The 17480-nt window shown below is 32.9% G+C and overlaps 2 protein-coding genes and 1 long non-coding RNA gene across 3 annotated transcripts; all 3 read right to left on the bottom strand.

The window, feature by feature from the left end:
• Nucleotides 1-5190: 5190 nt before the first annotated feature.
• On the bottom strand, nucleotides 5191-5817 carry LOC114382677. Its single transcript, XM_028342246.1, has one exon. It carries the CDS (start codon nucleotides 5815-5817, stop codon nucleotides 5191-5193), a length of 627 nt encoding a protein of 208 aa, XP_028198047.1.
• A 5072-nt stretch (nucleotides 5818-10889) lies between these two features.
• Nucleotides 10890-14210, bottom strand: LOC114382110. Its single transcript, XR_003660183.1, has 4 exons — nucleotides 12692-14210; nucleotides 11526-12599; nucleotides 11219-11271; nucleotides 10890-11109 (listed from the first exon to the last, which is right to left on the bottom strand). It is a non-coding gene; the product is annotated as an uncharacterized LOC114382110 (long non-coding RNA).
• Nucleotides 14211-14404: 194 nt separating this feature from the next.
• Nucleotides 14405-17257, bottom strand: LOC114382676. Its single transcript, XM_028342245.1, has 3 exons — nucleotides 16908-17257; nucleotides 16724-16811; nucleotides 14405-14458 (listed from the first exon to the last, which is right to left on the bottom strand). Exons 1-3 carry the CDS (start codon nucleotides 17255-17257, stop codon nucleotides 14405-14407), a joined length of 492 nt encoding a protein of 163 aa, XP_028198046.1.
• Between the last annotated feature and the right edge of the window lie 223 nt (nucleotides 17258-17480).

Raw genomic sequence — 17480 nt, 5'->3', positions numbered from 1 at the left:
GAGTTGAACACGACGATGTGCTTTGTGTAGTTGCCCAACCGCATCACCACAGGTTTTCCATCTAAAGCTTCTTCTTCTTAAAATGTTTGCTTTTATGCTTTTTATGGTCTGGTATATATTTATCTCGTTGTATGCTTTTTCAGTCTATTTTTGTTTTATATGAAAGGTGATGTTTGTGAAAAATATTACCTTCTTTCTCTCTCTCTCCCTCATGTTAATAGTTCTTTTCATTTTCCGCACCTTTGAATCTGTGATCTACATGCCCTCAATTTGTAATAAAGTTAAACATCTTTCATACATTTTAAAGAGAGTTTGATGAAATATATTATCAATATGTTCCTCAGTTTTAAATGGACTGAAAGATTGATTGAGGTGGTTGCTATGTCAGGGTATCTCTCACTGTAGTGTTCTTTCTTCCACTAGAAATAATGAAAGTGTGCTTATTACTTTTTTTAGTTTCACCTGGAAAGACTACCTTGTCAAGTTATGAACTTCAGAATTCCTGGTTAATCCAAATCTAAGTTGTCCAATAAGCTAAGATTTTTGTACCATTTTCTTGACAGTATTAAATCATGCAAATTTGTGATTGATGGGTTGGTGGGTGTGACAAGGAAGGGAAAACAAATGCATCTTATTTGTTATGTAGGTTGGTAATGGGCAGTTGTGCATTGTTTGTCAATTTAGAGTTTTATTTAATTCTGATTACACGAGTTATCCTTAAGTTGCTTGCTTTGTTTTTGCTGCTCTATTCAGCCTGTTCTAGTTACCAATTAATGTCTCAAGTCGTTAGTATGAAATTGTCTCCTTAACAACCGTCACCTCTTTGGCATTTTCTTTCTACATGAAACTCTAATTTTCTTTTTCTACTCAAAACCATCAAAATTGAACCAATTACATCGTCTTAAACCTGGTCTCACTTAAATTTTACCAACCAAAATATCAAACTTAACTTAGAATAAAAGTTAGAAATTTCCCTCTTCAAACCCCAATCTCACAACTTCCTTCAAATTTTATCAAGTTTTCACTAAATTTCTAACATGAGTTTTTAAAAGTATTTCATGTTTCAATTTCATCATATATCCCCAACTATTTGAATAGAAAATATGATTTTGAGGGTTTTAGGTATGAGAATATTGATGAGAGGGACCAGATTCATTAACTTTAAAAACAGAGGGACTTGAGTTGCTTGAAGAAACAAACTGCAGGACAGACTACCTTTTTGGATTACTTTACCCATCATAGAATTTGTTTTTATTCTAGTTCTTCAAAACAAACTGCAGGACAAACTACCTTTTTATTTACTATTTAATGTTTATTTATTTTTTCCCTTTTTTATCTGGTATTTCTAGTTTAATCTAATTACAGCATGTAATAGTCCAGTCCATTAACCATTGTAATAATTACTAATAGTAGCTCATTCAGATCAACAGAAATACATGATAGCATACATGACAACTCAATCAAATTTATTTCTTGTCACATTTTTACTGCTATATAGGGTTTTGAAGTATTATTCTCTACACTAGTTGCCATGGATTACTATTTTATTCATGTTTTTTAATCTGTATTGTATTAATTGCTTTGGTTTTTAAAATAATAGCTTGTTGTTGAAGTCCATGGCTGAAAATATGCAAATTGAAGAACCTAGTTCACACCAACCAACTTCACAATCTTTAGACCATCCTACTCCGCTATCTTCACACCAACCAACTCTAGTAGAAAGTTCTACCGGTACAGCTGAAGGTCCTAATAATGAACCTATGCAACAACCACCTAGCATGGAGGTGGATGACCATGGTGTATCATCAACAAAAACTGGAGGACGGAGGCTCAAAAGTATTGTGTGGAACCATTTTGATAAGATTAAAACTGTTGATGGGCAAGACAAGGCCCAATGTAAATACTGCAAAAAGCTTCTCGGGGGAGCATCAAAGAATGGAACAAAGCATTTGCATGCCCATATGGAGAAATGCATTCAGAAAAGGTTACATGACAAAGGGAAGGGACAAACATTTCTTATTCCTAAGGTTACACAAGGTAGACAAGAATTGACTGCTGGAGGTTATAATGAAGAAAATGCAAGGAAGGATCTTGCATGTGCTATTATCATGCATGAATATCCACTTTCAATAGTGAATCATGTTGGGTTTAGAAGATTTTTAGCTACACTCCAACCACAATTTCAATGTCCTTCACGAAACACTATAAAGAAAGAGATATTTAATGTTTATGACTTTGAAAAATCAATTGTTATGAAGCTGTTGGATACAAATGAAGGAAGGGTGGCAATTACATCAGATATGTGGACTGCAAGCAACCAAAAGAAAGGGTATATGGCTGTCACAACTCATTACATTGATAGCTCATGGACTTTGCAAAGTCGCATTTTGAGGTACTAGCAACATCCTTAATTTTATAGCTTCCCAATATATTGTGTTGGATATTTTTTATAATTTTTTTGTGTTAGATATTTTTGTGTTGATATATTGTGTTAGATCTTTTTCTGTGATAGTGTGATTAAGCTATTTTTGTGCTAGTATACTAGGTTCATTTATGTTCCTTCACCTCACACAAGTGAAAGACTTTTCAATGCACTAGTTGAGTGTTTGCTGGATTGGAACATTGATACAAAACTGTCCACTATCACTTTAGATAATTGTAGTACAAATGATTGCACGATTGAAAAAATTAAGAATAAGTTGCAATTAGGCACTTTAATTAAGGAATGAGCGTTTCTTCACATGCGTTGTTGTGCACATATCTTAAATTTGATAGTAAAAGATGGTTTAGGAGTTGTGAAGGATGGAGTGGAAAAAATTCGAGATAGTGTAGCATATTGGATTGCAACACCTAAAAGGTTGGAAAAATTTCAAGATACTGCTAAACAATTGTGAATCCCCTGCACCAAAAAGTTGAGTTTAGATTGTCCAACTAGATGGAATTCAACTTACAAGATGCTTGATGTTGCAATATCATATAAGGATGTGTTTTCCCGATTAAAGCAGCGTGAAACTCAATACTCTTGTTTTCCAAGTGATTCACAATAGGAATTTGCAAAGGAAGTGTGTAAGAGGTTGGCCATATTTAATGATATTACAGAAATGATTTCTGGTACAAAATATCCAACTGCCAACATTTATTTTCCTCAAATTTGTGAGATCAAGATGGCTTTATCTGAATGGGTCAATTCCCCTAATGAAGTGATTCAAAATATGGCAGAAAAGATATTACAAAAATTTGATTCTTATTGGAGTGTTATTCATGTGATCATGGGAGTTGCTACTGTTTTAGATCCAAGATACAAAATGGAGTTGCTTTAGTTTTACTTTGAATCCATTTATCCCATTGATTTTTTTTCACAAGTTAATAGGATCCGAAACTTGTGTTATGATTTGGTTTCAGAATATCAAGCCAAAAAGCATCAAGATTCTACTAGTTCTTTTGAATCACAAGATGTGGTTAGTGATGGAAAGAGTAAATTGTGTGATTATGATAGATACATTGAAAGAAAGAAAAGGGCAAGAACCTCAACTATGAAAACGGAGTTAGATCATTACTTAGAGGAGGAAGTTTTACCAAGTTCAGATTTTGATATCTTAATGTGGTGGAAATTGAATGAGTTAAAGTATCCAACACTACAAGCAATTGCAAGGGATGTGTTAGCTATTCCGATCTCCACTGTAGCTTCTGAATCAACATTTAGTATTGGAGGCCAGATATTAACTCCTCATCGTAGCCGACTTCATTATACTACTTTAGAAGCTTTGATGTGTTCTAAAAGTTGGTTATGGAATTCAGAGAATGCAGGTAAAATTCTGAATGCTTATGTGATACTTTATGAATTGCTTATATTTTTAAAACTTATAACTTGTTATTTATTATTTTATAATTATTATTTATAGGTTCTAGATCAATTGAAGAATTAACTTTTACTGATGAGATTGAATCCGATGATGAAGGTATATTCACTTTTAGTTGTTCTATTTTTTTTTAATATCATTATACATATCTAATTTTTCAAATTTTTTAAAATATAGGTGGATCTTTGGTCAGTAACATTACTCAATGTTTGCAAGATTAGTAGACATTATTGTTGATCGGTAAAGTAATAACTATACTTATTTACTAATGTGATGTGTGATTTTAAGATTTGAAACATCTAAAATATGATGTTTGATTTTATAAATATCAGGTTGAACGCTGAAGAAGAAATGTTGATGACATCTTTGGTGAAGTTGGTGGTTATTTTGATGATGGACATTGTTTTCATTTTCTATTTATTTCTAATTTGGTGTAATTTGAACTAATGAACATTTGAATTATGTTGTTTTATATTTGACGTATTTTATTTACCTTAAAAAATTATGGAATCATGCTAGACAAATGTGTTAGTCTTTATTTTATTTATTAGTAGTTAATTTTATTTTAGAATTTTTACATAATTTAATATTCATTTCTTAACGAATTTTGAAGTAACATATGTTATAATAAATTTAATGATATATAAGTAGTTGAAAATAAATGTTTAACAATCAATTTATTTTTTTTAAAATCAAATTTTTAATATTTTTAATTTTTTTAATTGGAATCGGGTACGGGTCGGGGTCGGGGATACTCGATACCCGACGGGTACGGGGATGGGATGAAATTTTTAAACCCGTCGGGTATCGGGTACGGGTATGGGGACAGGTCGGGGAGTCGGGGTCGGGGATTGGGGAAACAATCCCCGTTCCCGCCCCGCCCCATTGCCATGTCTACCAGCAACACTTTCTTATTTTCAACATTCGTGTATGTTTTAAACATAGCACGATCATGGCAGACATGGCGGGAGGCGACAGTGTCTACCCACCATCCATCTGATTCTCCAATCATATTGATCTCAGTTATCACAGCTATGTATGGCTCTTGAGTCATGTTAGCCTGGGGAGCACTTGTCATTAAAGGATTTCTGCATTTACGTGCCATATGTCCCGGTTTGCCACAATTGTAGCAGAGGAATGGCTCACCGGGATTATTCTTGGCAGGTGGATGTTGTCTAGCATGTTAGACCCTTGGGGGGTTCTTGTTGCAGTTGGAGGTATTGCTCACATTGCGGTTCTGATTCTTAAAGTTTTTGCCTATAGGCTTCAGAACTGCACCTGTGTTCTTCCTTTTAGAGTTGTTGTGAGACACAACCAACACTTCATCTTTCTAATCTTGTCTGTGTGCCTCTTCCTCAATGCGCAGACGTGTGATCAGAGACTCCAAAGAGAATTCTTTGGTCTTGTGTCTGAGAAGGTTTTTGAAATCCTTCCAGCTAGGAGGCAGCTTGTCTATGATGACAGCAACTTGAAATTGCTCATCCAATGCCATACCCTCTGATATGATATCATGAGCAATTTTCTGTATCTCATGGGATTGAGACTCTACTGATTTATCATCAGTCATTTGATACTTGAGGTAGCGGCTAACAACATACTTTTTAGTCCCAGCTTCCTCAGTATCATACTTCTTTTCCAGAGCCAACCAAACTAATTTGGCAGACTTATATGGGCTATAATAATCATAGAGATCATCAGCTAACCCATTCAGAATGAAATTCTTGCATAGGTAATCATTTTCATTCCAGAGAGCTAATTCCATAGTCATTTTATCTTTCACTTCCTTCTCAACATCCTCAGGTACCACCGGAATATCAATGTTCAAAACATAGACAACTTTTCTCATAGTTAAAGAAAACATCATCTTTTGTTGCCAACGTTTGAAATGATACCCTTCAAACCTAAAAGGATTGTTGAGGTCATTGCTGTTCAAGCCAGTAATATCTACGGTAGCCATAGCTGAACCGAAAACGTCTTAAAATTGTTGTTACAATAGTTTATGGCAAACCGAAAAAATTACTGGCTGAGTCGCGGACAATGTCACTTTCCTTTAGACGTTTCGTGGCACTGTCAAAAATTGTGCAAGCAAACTATCAACCACGAAGTCCCCAGGATAAAACAGCCCAGATTACTGTATAAGATTCCCACTGCACTGAGGGAACCTTTCTAGAATTACACCCTCTTGTATGACTTGAAAAGTCACTCTAAAGCCACCCCAAAATATGACTTGAAAAGTCACTATTATAGCCAACCGAAAATATGACTTAAAAAGTCACTCTTATAGTCAACCAAAAAATATGACTTAAAAAGTCACTCTTATAGCCAACCGAAATTATGACTTAAAAAGTTAGTCTTATAGCCAACCGAAATTTTAGAGCGACAGAAAGAAAGAGGGAGAAGTTTGCCAGAAATGCATCGGTTGAAATATGGGAGGGAGAAAGAAAAGTTGAGGAAATGCTTCTCAACTGGGACAAGAAAAAATGAAGAAAAGAACTCTCTATATATAGGGAGTGAAACACTATTCAAGTGTTTATCCTAAGTGATGTGGGACTTGAAGCCTTTTTTTTTCTTTCTTTTTTTTTCAAACTTTCATCCACATTCTCCTTTGTTCTAACATACAATTTAATGACAAATTAATTTTTGAAAAATAATTTAATGTCAAATTGATCATTGAACATTACATCTCAATGATAAAATAATCTCATAAAACATAATGCAAGATGTAATTATCATACTTTTTACACATTCAAAGATTATATCAAAATTTTTCTTCTCTTAAAAACTAAATGGTCATCAATTAACATATTGAGGGATAAAAATAATTCTTTACCCTAATTTATTATTTTTGAAATTCTTCCTTTGTTTCTCCATTATATTACATATTTTATTCCATACTATTTTCCATTTATATTCTTTTATATAATATATTGTAAAAAATGAAATAGAAGTAACATTTCTTATAAATAATAAACAAATATTATGTTATTTCGTGCCTATTACTTACAATATAAATAAGTTAAATTATTAATAAATTGTTCTAATGTGGATTATCAAATATTTAATTAAGTTATTTATTTTACTAAATATAAAAAATTTATATTACACTTTATTGTTTAAATGTGACGAATTCAATTATAACTAAATGTTTAAGTTATTAATTTGGTCCTTTTATTTAAAATGTTAAATTACCACTACTAGAAAGAATGGATATAACATTTTTACCTTAACCTTGGTGTTTTAGAAAACCTATGTTAACAAAAACACATTGGCATATTCATAAATAATGCGAGTTGGTTAACATTGGTTTTTGAAAGAATCGATGTTAACATGAGTTTGTTAACATCGGTTTTTCAACGAACTCGTGTTAATGTTGGTTTATACAAAACCGATATTAACGAACTCACGTCAACATCGGTTTTTCTAAAAACCGACGTTAATCAACTCATGGAAAACTGATGTTGTGTTAGTTAAATTAAATCATCGGTCTCTTCCTCTTCTCATACTCATTCTGAGCCATCTCTCACTCTCACTCATATCTCTCTTTCTTGCTCGCTCTCTTTCTCACTCTCACGTTATCCTTCTCATTCTCACTCTCACCTACTCTTTGTGGCGGTGTGGTCGCATTCTCCTTCTCATCATTCTCATTCTCGGTATCGCAATCACGACAATCACTCTTGTGGTGTCATTCTCGTTCTCTCACTCTCGCACTCTCACTCACTCACAAATGGTTAGTCTTCTTTAAATGCTTGTTTTTGTGTTTGGTTTTGATGGTGATAGTAAGTGAGAAGCTAGGGCTCGTTCTTGGTTTTGATGGTGTTGGTAATGCTTGTTTCTGTGTGTATGTGCGTTCTCGCATTCACTCACTCATGATAGGTTAGTATTCTATAAATGCTTGTTTTTGTGTTTGGTTTTGATGGTGATGGTAAGCGAGAAGCTAGGGCTTGTTCTTGGTTTTGATGGTGATGGTAATGCTTGTTTCTGTGTGTGTGTGCTTGTTAATGGGACTTTGTGCTTGTGTGAGAATTCTGCAACATCCTTAGCCCCCCCCCCCCCCCCCAAATAGTAATATCATTGTTGGTTTTCAAAATAGAAATATCATTCTGCCACAAACTTTGTACTGGTGTGAGAATTCTTGGTTGTGCAAATTTATTGGTATCATATTGTTATGTCAGATGTATCATGCACATTATTGTTATGTTTATATTGTAAATGAATTTTATAAACGATGGATGAACATCAATAGAACTGGAAGGAAATGACTAACACAATGATGAAGATTAACAAAAAAGCAGAGGAAATGTTCAACATTGTTCATGTTATTGATTAGGTTAGAAATTATTTCAAGACTTTTAAAATAAACATGACTCGATATAACACTTTTGCTTATATTACTTTGCTTGTTAAATGTAGCCTTAGGGTGAAGTTAGTAGGTCATTTGCTATCAGATGAAAGGATGAACTAGAGCCTACTTGGCATCTGCTACACTTTAGTGGCAACATGCACTTTGTCACATATAATCAAGATCTGATGAGTCCAACTCTACTTGTTAGATGCACAAAACTTAAAGAGTTTTATGGACTCATTGAAAATCATCAAGTGACCTTGACCTACTATGGACAGGGTGCTTTCCTCCTCATGATCTTCAAAAGCACATATGAACCAAAAATTTACCATGAATGAAACTTTTGTACCACCAAGTTCCTAACTCTTAGTCACGTTTAAAGTCCTCTTGACTAAGTATAAAGTGACTTGCAACAATTTGGTGAGTAATTAAGCACTCCTCTTATGTCAAAATTTTAAAATCACATACATATCTAATATAAATTTCATGTTAATTTCAGGATGTGCCGAGTACCATGCACTCATTTATGAAAGCTACAGATTCACCCATATGAACTTGGAAGGGACTACGAAGTATAGGATAGTTTATAATTATCATAGAAAGACTGCAAAAATTGGAAATGGATAAAAGAATTTTGCATAATCATAGAATTTGTTTCCTGTAACTCAAATTATATTTGAGTTCTTAGATGCAACTTCTGACTTTATTTTATTTTATCTTTGTTTGTAATTAAATACATTACTACTCTAATAATATCAATTTGTAAATTTTTGTTTATAAGTTATTTTGAGAGAAATATTGGAACATGTTGAACATATTTATGATATATTTTGTTTATAAATGTTTACAACTACTCTTGGTGCATGATATATTGATATACTTTGTTTATAACTTTTGGTGCATGACTAATTTTATGTGTTTTTTTACAACTTTGAATGATAAGTTGCGATATGAATTAATTACAGGTTGGTAATTAATAAAAAAAAGGATATTTAAAAATAAACCATAAAACAATATCGGTCTTAAGAAAAATCGATGTTGTCAGTAAACAACAACATCGACTTTTTGAAAAACTGATATTGTTTTAGCAAAAAACATTGATTTTTATAAAAATAATGTTGTTTTTTGCTAAAGCAACATTGATTTTTAAATTAACGTTGATACTTTAACGTTGGTAGTTTCAACATTGATTAATAATCGATGTTAAAAGTCCTTAATAACCGATATAAAAAGCTTATTTTCTACTTGTGATACACAGCTCTTGTTTTGCAAAGTTGAATCAAGTCCTTTTTTTTAAAAAAAAAAAAACTCCTAATGTGACCTATATTTCCAATTATGAAAATGGTTTTGATTTATCAATAATGACACCTTTTAACCGTGTTATATTTATTATCATTTTAAATTAAAAATATAATTTTAAAAAAATGTTTAAGAAATGTTTTGATTGAGTATTGTTTATATTGATTTTTTTTTGTCTTTTCTTCTTAGTATCATAATTTTTCCCCTCAATTACAATGGACCATTTCAATAAAAAAATTACATTCTTGTTCGTATGATATTTTTTTTTTGGTAAATGGCTGATTTGATACATGAATGTGTAAACAAGTTACAATTTAATTTTGTAAAACAAAAAAAAATGATTTATGTTTGAATGTGTGAAAAAGGCGACTATTGCATCCTATCATGTAACTAATTAATGATTGGTTCATAAAAAATATAACTTAATGTTAAATTGGTCCTTAAAAAATATAACTTAATAACAAAATAACCCATGAAACATAGTGGAGGAATGTAATTGCCATACTTTTTGCATATCCATGAACTAATCCAACATTTTTGTTTTTCTAGGGACTAAATTATCATTAATTTACACATTTAAAGATAAAAATAATCATTTACCCTACTTATTATTAATTTTCCTCTATTTCTCAATTATAATATATACTTTATTCCATATTTATTTCATTTATATCTTCATTTATACAATATATTGTAGAAAAAAGGAAATAGAAGTAGCATTTCTCATAAAATAATATATCATATCATTTTTTTTTTGCAATTACAAACAAATCTTGTGTTATTTGGTCAGTGTTACAGTGTTACTTACAATATAAAATTAATAAATTATTAATAAGTTATTCTAATGGGATCATCAAATATTTAATAAATTTATTTATTTAACTAAATATATAATATTAAAATTAAATTTATATGGCATTGTTTAAATGAGACAAATTCAGTTAAAACTAAATATTTAAGTTATTTAAAAAAGTTAAAGTTTAAATTTCAATTATAATAAATTTAAATTTCATGATATCTATGTTGAATTAGATCCCTCCCTTTTTGAAAAGTTCAATTAAGTCCTTTATTTTTTTAAAAATAACTCAATGCGATCATTTTTATCCAATTAAAACTAACATTCTAACAACTAATACTAACAGTAAAATGAAGATCATACCAACATGCAAATTAAAGGGAACTAAGAGATGAGTAAAAACTGAGAGTCAGAATCATACAAACAGAAAATCAATTGCATGCATATCTGCACTTCATCATGTTAAGGAGAGTGCCTCTCATTTTTTTAAGTGAAGCTCAAACATGCAGACTTATAGGATTGCTCTGACGGACTTTCATTTAAAACCAAAAAAAAAAAAAAAAAAAAAACAAGGAAAGGAGAATCAAAGTTGTGAATATCAAGTTTCCAAAATTTAGATTTGATAAAATCTACTAGAGAAGCTACTACACTTGTTGAATCAGCCACATCCACCTGATGAAACAGTACAAGGTGAGAAAGACCTGAGGCTTTGAGTGTTTCCCGTGCTTGGAGACCCCTCTCTTCATTTCTTGTTGTGAGCACCATCTTGATTCCAGCTGAAGCTAACTGTTTAACTATCTCTAATCCAATTCCTTTATTTGAGCCCCACAAAGGTTAAAGGGTTCAGAAAATGTAACATTTGAGTTCAACAATAGAATTGGAAATTTAGAGTTAGAAAAAGCAAGGATGCCAATGTTCTACCTTTTTGTAGCTTCTCCCATCTCATGTCAACTTTTAAGTCAGCTATTGCAAACCTGTTGTGGTCGTCATACTTTTAATACTAAATACGAATAAGACAAATGTTGTTGTTTTCTATGCGTGTAAAACAATGTCAAATTAGGCATGCTTGCAACTTTTCTACTCTAATTTATACTACACTAAATATGAGAAAGACATACTGAATTTTCTTGTATTTGAAATATCATACTTAAAATTTCAGAAGAGACAATGAAGTATAAATATCTTGATTAAGTAATGATCTTAAAGTAGATATCAATTTTTTACTTACCTCATAAGGAACTTGGTTGCATGCCAATAAAGCTGTTGAACTTGAATGGCACTAACACATGAACTTCGTCTGCAACATAATTAAGGAACCCATACGCGTGCCTCCATGTCTTGTTGAGGAATAGAGAACCACGAGGCCACCATAATCCCGCAGCAAATCCAACAACCATCCCAAGGTAGAGTGACTCAGTTTCAAAGACATCATCATTGCTTCCACCATGTTGCTTTGACACATGAACATTACCACTTTGTCCTGTGCAGTTAATTTGTAAAGGAGCTCCACAAAGCCTAGGATTCCCAGCAAAGCTAGAAGCACTGAAGCCCTGAAGCTGAGTCCCAATTGGGATTTGTCCCATGAAATCATTGTATGACAGTTCAAGAATTTCAAGAAAGACAGAGAGGAAATGGAAACAGGAATTTCTCCATTGAGTTTGATGCTGGATAGATCAAGAGACTCCCAAGTTCTTCATTCTCCCAATCTCCCTTGATATCTTTCCTGTGAAATGATTTCTGGACAAGTTCAAGGTCTGCAATTGAACAAGACGGAAAACTTGTGGAGGAATTTCCCTTGACAAGTTGTTACATGAAAGATCAAGTGTTGTCAGCAATCCATAGTCTCTATACTCAAACCCTTGGCCTTTTGTGTACAAATTGATCTGAAATGAATAGAGACTTGTTCTTTGAAAATTGGAGGTCGTGAATGAGATTCCCTTCAAAGCAATCAAGAAATTTTATTGCTAACTCAATAACTAGATGGAAAAGAAATCTGTCAAATTGAATGTAAATCGCAAGTGAAGCTTTTACTTAATACCAAATATTAACAGAATTGTAACTTGGAACTTTACATAATAATTTCTATCTATGAAGCTTAACATTAGAAACTCAATACAATTACAAGGTCATGTCATAGATGCTCTTGCTTTTTCCATTTTCCTTTCTATTTGAGGCTTGCAGACGAAGAAAATATTTTTGGGTGTGACTAGCAGCTTGAGTCTTGGTTCTTGTCTTAACAGCATGTGTTGAAATGTTCTTCCAATCTCCCTTCCCAAATTATGCTATCCCTTCAAGAATATGCCTGTTATGAAAAGGAAAAAAAATGACAAAAATAAATATGAAATTACAAAATTAAATCTCTAATAAAAACTAATTTGAATGATGAAATCTAACCTTTTTTCACATCATATTTAAAATCCCATTTGCATGTTCACCGAAAATAAACTACTATCAAGTTTCTTTGTAACACCATCATGTGAAATCAAGGTAGCACACATCAGATTGTTATCAGTGATATGCAATTCAAAATAATTACTCAAGCAAGATGGAAGAGGCAATAATGTGACCACACCAAAAAATAGAAAAACTTGCAAATGAAGGAAAATATAACATTTAACAAAAATCTTTCACCAAAATACTGTATGAAATTTGAAAGCAGATGCTTAACTTGATGCCACACGTCCTTAGCACCAGATATAACAAGGACAGGGCATTCTGAGATATGAACACATTCTGCTGCAATTGCAAATGTGACTGGATTTGCAATCCTATATATTAAAAATTAAAGAGAAAAAAAAGAAAGATTTTCACAATGCCTTCCTCATACTCCCTCTTGGGTAAGCTTCCATCACGCATAAACAATGCAAGCTAATTGTCGTTGCACAAACCACCATCGTCTCCTCTAGCTGTCAGCGCCACCGCGTCATCCATTCTGAGCAAAACCTCCACATTCAATGTTATAGGTAAAAGGGAAAAGCAAGGAGGATAAAACTTCTGAATAAGATAATGGATTATTCAATTACAACTCCACCAATCCCTGCATTGAACAAATTTTTCTAATGAAATATGCAAACATCAAATTGGGAGGTCATGAATGAGATTCTCTTCAAAGCAATCAAGAATTTTTTTTGATAACTCAGTAACTAGATATAAAAGAAATATGTCAAATTTGAGTTAGGCGAAAATCTAGTTGACAGATGAAGATGCACACGTTTTTTCACTAATCATAATCACTACCAAAACAGTGACCTTCCCCCGTCTGATCCACTTTTTCCTTGCTTTATATCTCATTTAACTAATTTGCAGGGCCAGACATGATATCATCTTCTATGATTCTGGAGTAAGAGTACAACCTGAACTCTCTGGAAAGCTGAAAAGAAAATAAATTTAGTGGAGATCATAAACAAAATTGAAGATTGAATGGAGTCGCCCATGTTACAAGTAGCTGTGACATTTAGTATATTTTATGTTCCAAGTAGGTGTAGCATTTAGTATTGGATTGAACTTCCCGTTTCTGAGATTTATCAAGTATAGTGTCATGGACAATTCTGAAATTCGCACATAAGGTGTAATGTAATCACGTGAAAGTATTAGTACTTATTTTTAAAAACACAACCTGTCGTGAGACAATTAACCCGAGAAAGGGGCGACCAGCTTGAAATTTCTACTGTTGAAAGCTACTGATGGAGATAGTAACATTGATTCTACTGCATGGCCATGAGTCCTGCAAAGAGTCAAAGAAACTTTTACCTCATATGTAGTTGTATGGAAAAACAAATCAAAAGCAAACTGAGAAAATATGGAAAGGCAGGAAAATATACGACTGGAATTTTATAATTGCAAGCACACAGATTACTGGAATGTTACTGCTCTTATGCAGAGCTAAAGCACAACCGACAATAAAAAAAGAAGACTTAAATATGTTTTTGGTCCTATATATACTATTTTTTGGCATCTGACATGCAACGTGTGATTCCACGTGTACTCGGTGCTCATGGTCATTAACTTGTATACACACAAGACTAATATGTCACATTTGCACACAACCACTCAGAGAATGACACCTCAGTAAAATAAAAACAAAAAAAAATTAAAGGCACGTGAGTTTCAAGACGCCGTGCACTTTGCTTCCAGTGAACAAACCATCCTCACCAGAGTCACCTGATAATGCAACAACAAGAAGAAAATGAAAACGAAATTTGGAAGAGTAATGTCACGTGCATGGGTTTCCCTGTGACTATGTGGCATTCGAGACAACTGTGAATTTTGTTACGACAGCAGCATCGACATGTCCCTTTCCAATTGAATAGTTTTCCTGATAGTTTCTGAATTTTATTCCCATTGACAAATTATTTATCCAATTTTTTCAAATGCTTGTTGCAATTTAGTGAATTCATTGGAATTGAACATCAATTTGAGACATACAGGATTTATTGATTTTGAATATTGTTGATGGCCATGATGGTGGGAGGTGTCCGATGTTGTGACCTTTGAGGAGTAGAGCCACGAAGGGTCTGGTGAGGCTGTGAGGACAGCGGAGTTCACACTAACTCATGTGATGACGATAACTTTTTGGTCGAGGAAACTGTCAATCTCGAGGAGAAAGTATTATTTTTTAAAGATGTAAAAAAATCTTATGTGTAATTTCACTTAGACAAGAGTACACCAAGAGGAATGACGTCATAATTATTTTTTAAAAATTAAAAAAAAATCTTACGTGTAATCTCATTCAGACAACAAATACATATGACATGCTTGTGTGGCCGATTAATGACCATGTAAAAAAATAATGGATTTTGACTAATGGTAGAAAACTCGGATAAAAGTGTTCAAATATTAAGGATCTGATTCAAAAGAAAAATTTATTAGAGACAAGATGTGAAAAACAAACATATATTAAGGATAAAAAATATATTAAAAAAAACACCACAAACTAATGCTCTTAAAAGAAAAAACACAACAGTAATCCAGGCAATAACAAATCTTTAAGACCATCATGTGCTAAACTATAATACATCAATTTCACCAAAAGCACATGGATACAAAAAAGATCAATAGTACAATGTCCAAAATGAATGTATACATGCTTATATATACTCACCTATCACGAGACTCAATTGCTTCACTAATAGGAGGATTAGAAAGCAGGGGCGATACATGTTACGCTTTCTGCACAATAATATAGACTGTATACTTGTTAAAAGTCGATGTTAACACATGATACGAAAAACATTTTGAAGCACTAAAAAAGGTTTGAATCAGAAGACTATATAATAAGCAAGGTAGCTTAAAATAGTCTTATGTTTGAAAACTGCATCACCACCACAAGCCTTTCTACCACACTTTGATATTTACATTAACCGCACAAACTTTATATCACTTAACTTCTTTTGATTAAAAAATTAAAAAGAAAAAGATTGAATATACCACACTAAGTGGAGAAGAATAGATAGATAACCATTATCCAGTATTTCTTTGAAAACACTATCAAACTGCATTCTAAGTTACCACTGCAAATAAATCTACCGAATAGTAATAACACACTTTGTTACGTGAATAGGAGCACTAAACCATACACTCATTTGATATTAAACATAAGCGGCACAAACTTTGCATCACTTAACTTCTTTTGTCAGTTAAGTGATGACCAAGCTAGCTTACTTAAGTGAAAAATAGATATAAGTGCATTGAGAATCTGATGACCAAGCTAGCCTACTTAAGTGAAAAATAGATATATTTACTACAAGAAAATCATCAAAATAAGGATGGTAAACGACAGGCTCACATAATCAAATGTTTGTCCTTTGACCAGACATTTAAAAATAGATACTAACGCAAAGTTCATAATATACGAGAGAAAACAACTAATCTAATCAAGAGACCACATTCCAATTGAAATGGGCAATCTGCTATTAAACAGAACGACACTTATCAGCAAACAAAATGGAAAGTTGGTGTGTGTGAACAACGTGTAATATAATGGGAATAGTGAAAAATCCAATTCCAGTTTAACAGAGAAACTAAGATCTGAATTGACCTAGTCAATCCCTATTATCACCACCAATGGCCATGTGCTGAATTTCTAATTGCACATCAAATGCAGGCACATTATTGGTTTATATTAAACGGTTTAAAAGTTTAATGAATCGTTAAATGGCAATCGAGAAGTTTTATTGATAACTGAGTAACTAGATGGAAAAGAAATCTGTCAAATTGAATGTAAATGGCAAGTGAAACTTTTACTAAATAGCAAATATTAACAGAAGCATGAGAATTGTAACTCGGAACTTTACATTATAAATTGTATCTATGAAGCTTAACATTAAAAACTCAATACAATTACAAGGCCATGTCAAAGAGGCTCTTTCTTTTTCCCTTTCCCTTTTCCTTTATGTGAAGAAAATATTTTTGGGCATGAGTAGTAACTTGAGTCTTGGTTCTTGTCTTAACAGCATGTTTTGAGATGTTCTTCCAATCACCCTTGCCAAAGTAGGCAAGCCCTTCAAGAAACAGCCTGTTATGAAAAGGAAAAAGTGACAAAAATAAATATTTGAATGAAACATTAGCAAATAGCATCTAATAAGAAAAACAATGAAATAGAATATAGTACCTGTGTTCTTCATTGGTCCATCTCTTGCAGAGATTGGGAGATGGTGATGAAGTGGGGGGTGGGTTCGCTGGGCGTGCCTGTTGAAGATGGGTGATGTCCTGAGTAGGGGCAGTGTTCGCTGACAGATGATCGAGGGTTTCTTGCAACGGAAGAAAGGGAGGAGGGTGAACCCTGAGGGTTTCTTCACGCTCACAGTGAAACAGTGGTGTCTGCGGCAATAACAAAGATGATAAATTGGAAGGAAGGTGAATGAGACTGTTCTCCCACTTAAACATCTGTAGCTCCGGGTACTTCCCAAACAGTGCCTGCTCGTTGTCGGAATCAGAATCACCATCGTCAAATCCTAACATTCTTAATTTCTTTCTCTTTCCTTTCAAAACCCTTAATCTCTCTTTCTCTTTCTTTCACAGCCAAAGCCGATTCCTTCATTCTTCTTATATCTTTGTTTCGACAACGCATTCCGCGCCTCCCTCTTCCCTCCTTTCTCCAACGACTATTTTTCAATTAATGTTTCGAAGCATATCTTTTCTCAACCTTCTATTTTAATTATTGTTTTTCATTTTCTTATTTTAA

Source organism: Glycine soja, chromosome 13 (genome assembly GCF_004193775.1).
Source record: "Glycine soja cultivar W05 chromosome 13, ASM419377v2, whole genome shotgun sequence".
Lineage (NCBI taxonomy): Eukaryota > Viridiplantae > Streptophyta > Magnoliopsida > Fabales > Fabaceae > Glycine > Glycine soja.
This window is presented reverse-complemented; position numbering and strand designations above follow the sequence as displayed.

Excerpts from the sequence above, each read along its gene's own strand:
- LOC114382676 (XM_028342245.1), bottom strand. The coding sequence starts at position 17,257 with ATGTTAGGATTTGACGATGGTGATTCTGATTCCGACAACGAGCAGGCA. Across the intron at positions 16,812-16,907 it reads TGGACCAATGAAGAACACAG|GCTGTTTCTTGAAGGGCTTG; the intron begins GTACTATATTCT and ends TTTTCATAACAG. Across the intron at positions 14,459-16,723 it reads AGACAAGAACCAAGACTCAA|GTGACTCTGGTGAGGATGGT; the intron begins GTTACTACTCAT and ends TTGCATTATCAG.
- LOC114382677 (XM_028342246.1), bottom strand. The coding sequence starts at position 5,817 with ATGGCTACCGTAGATATTACTGGCTTGAACAGCAATGACCTCAACAAT.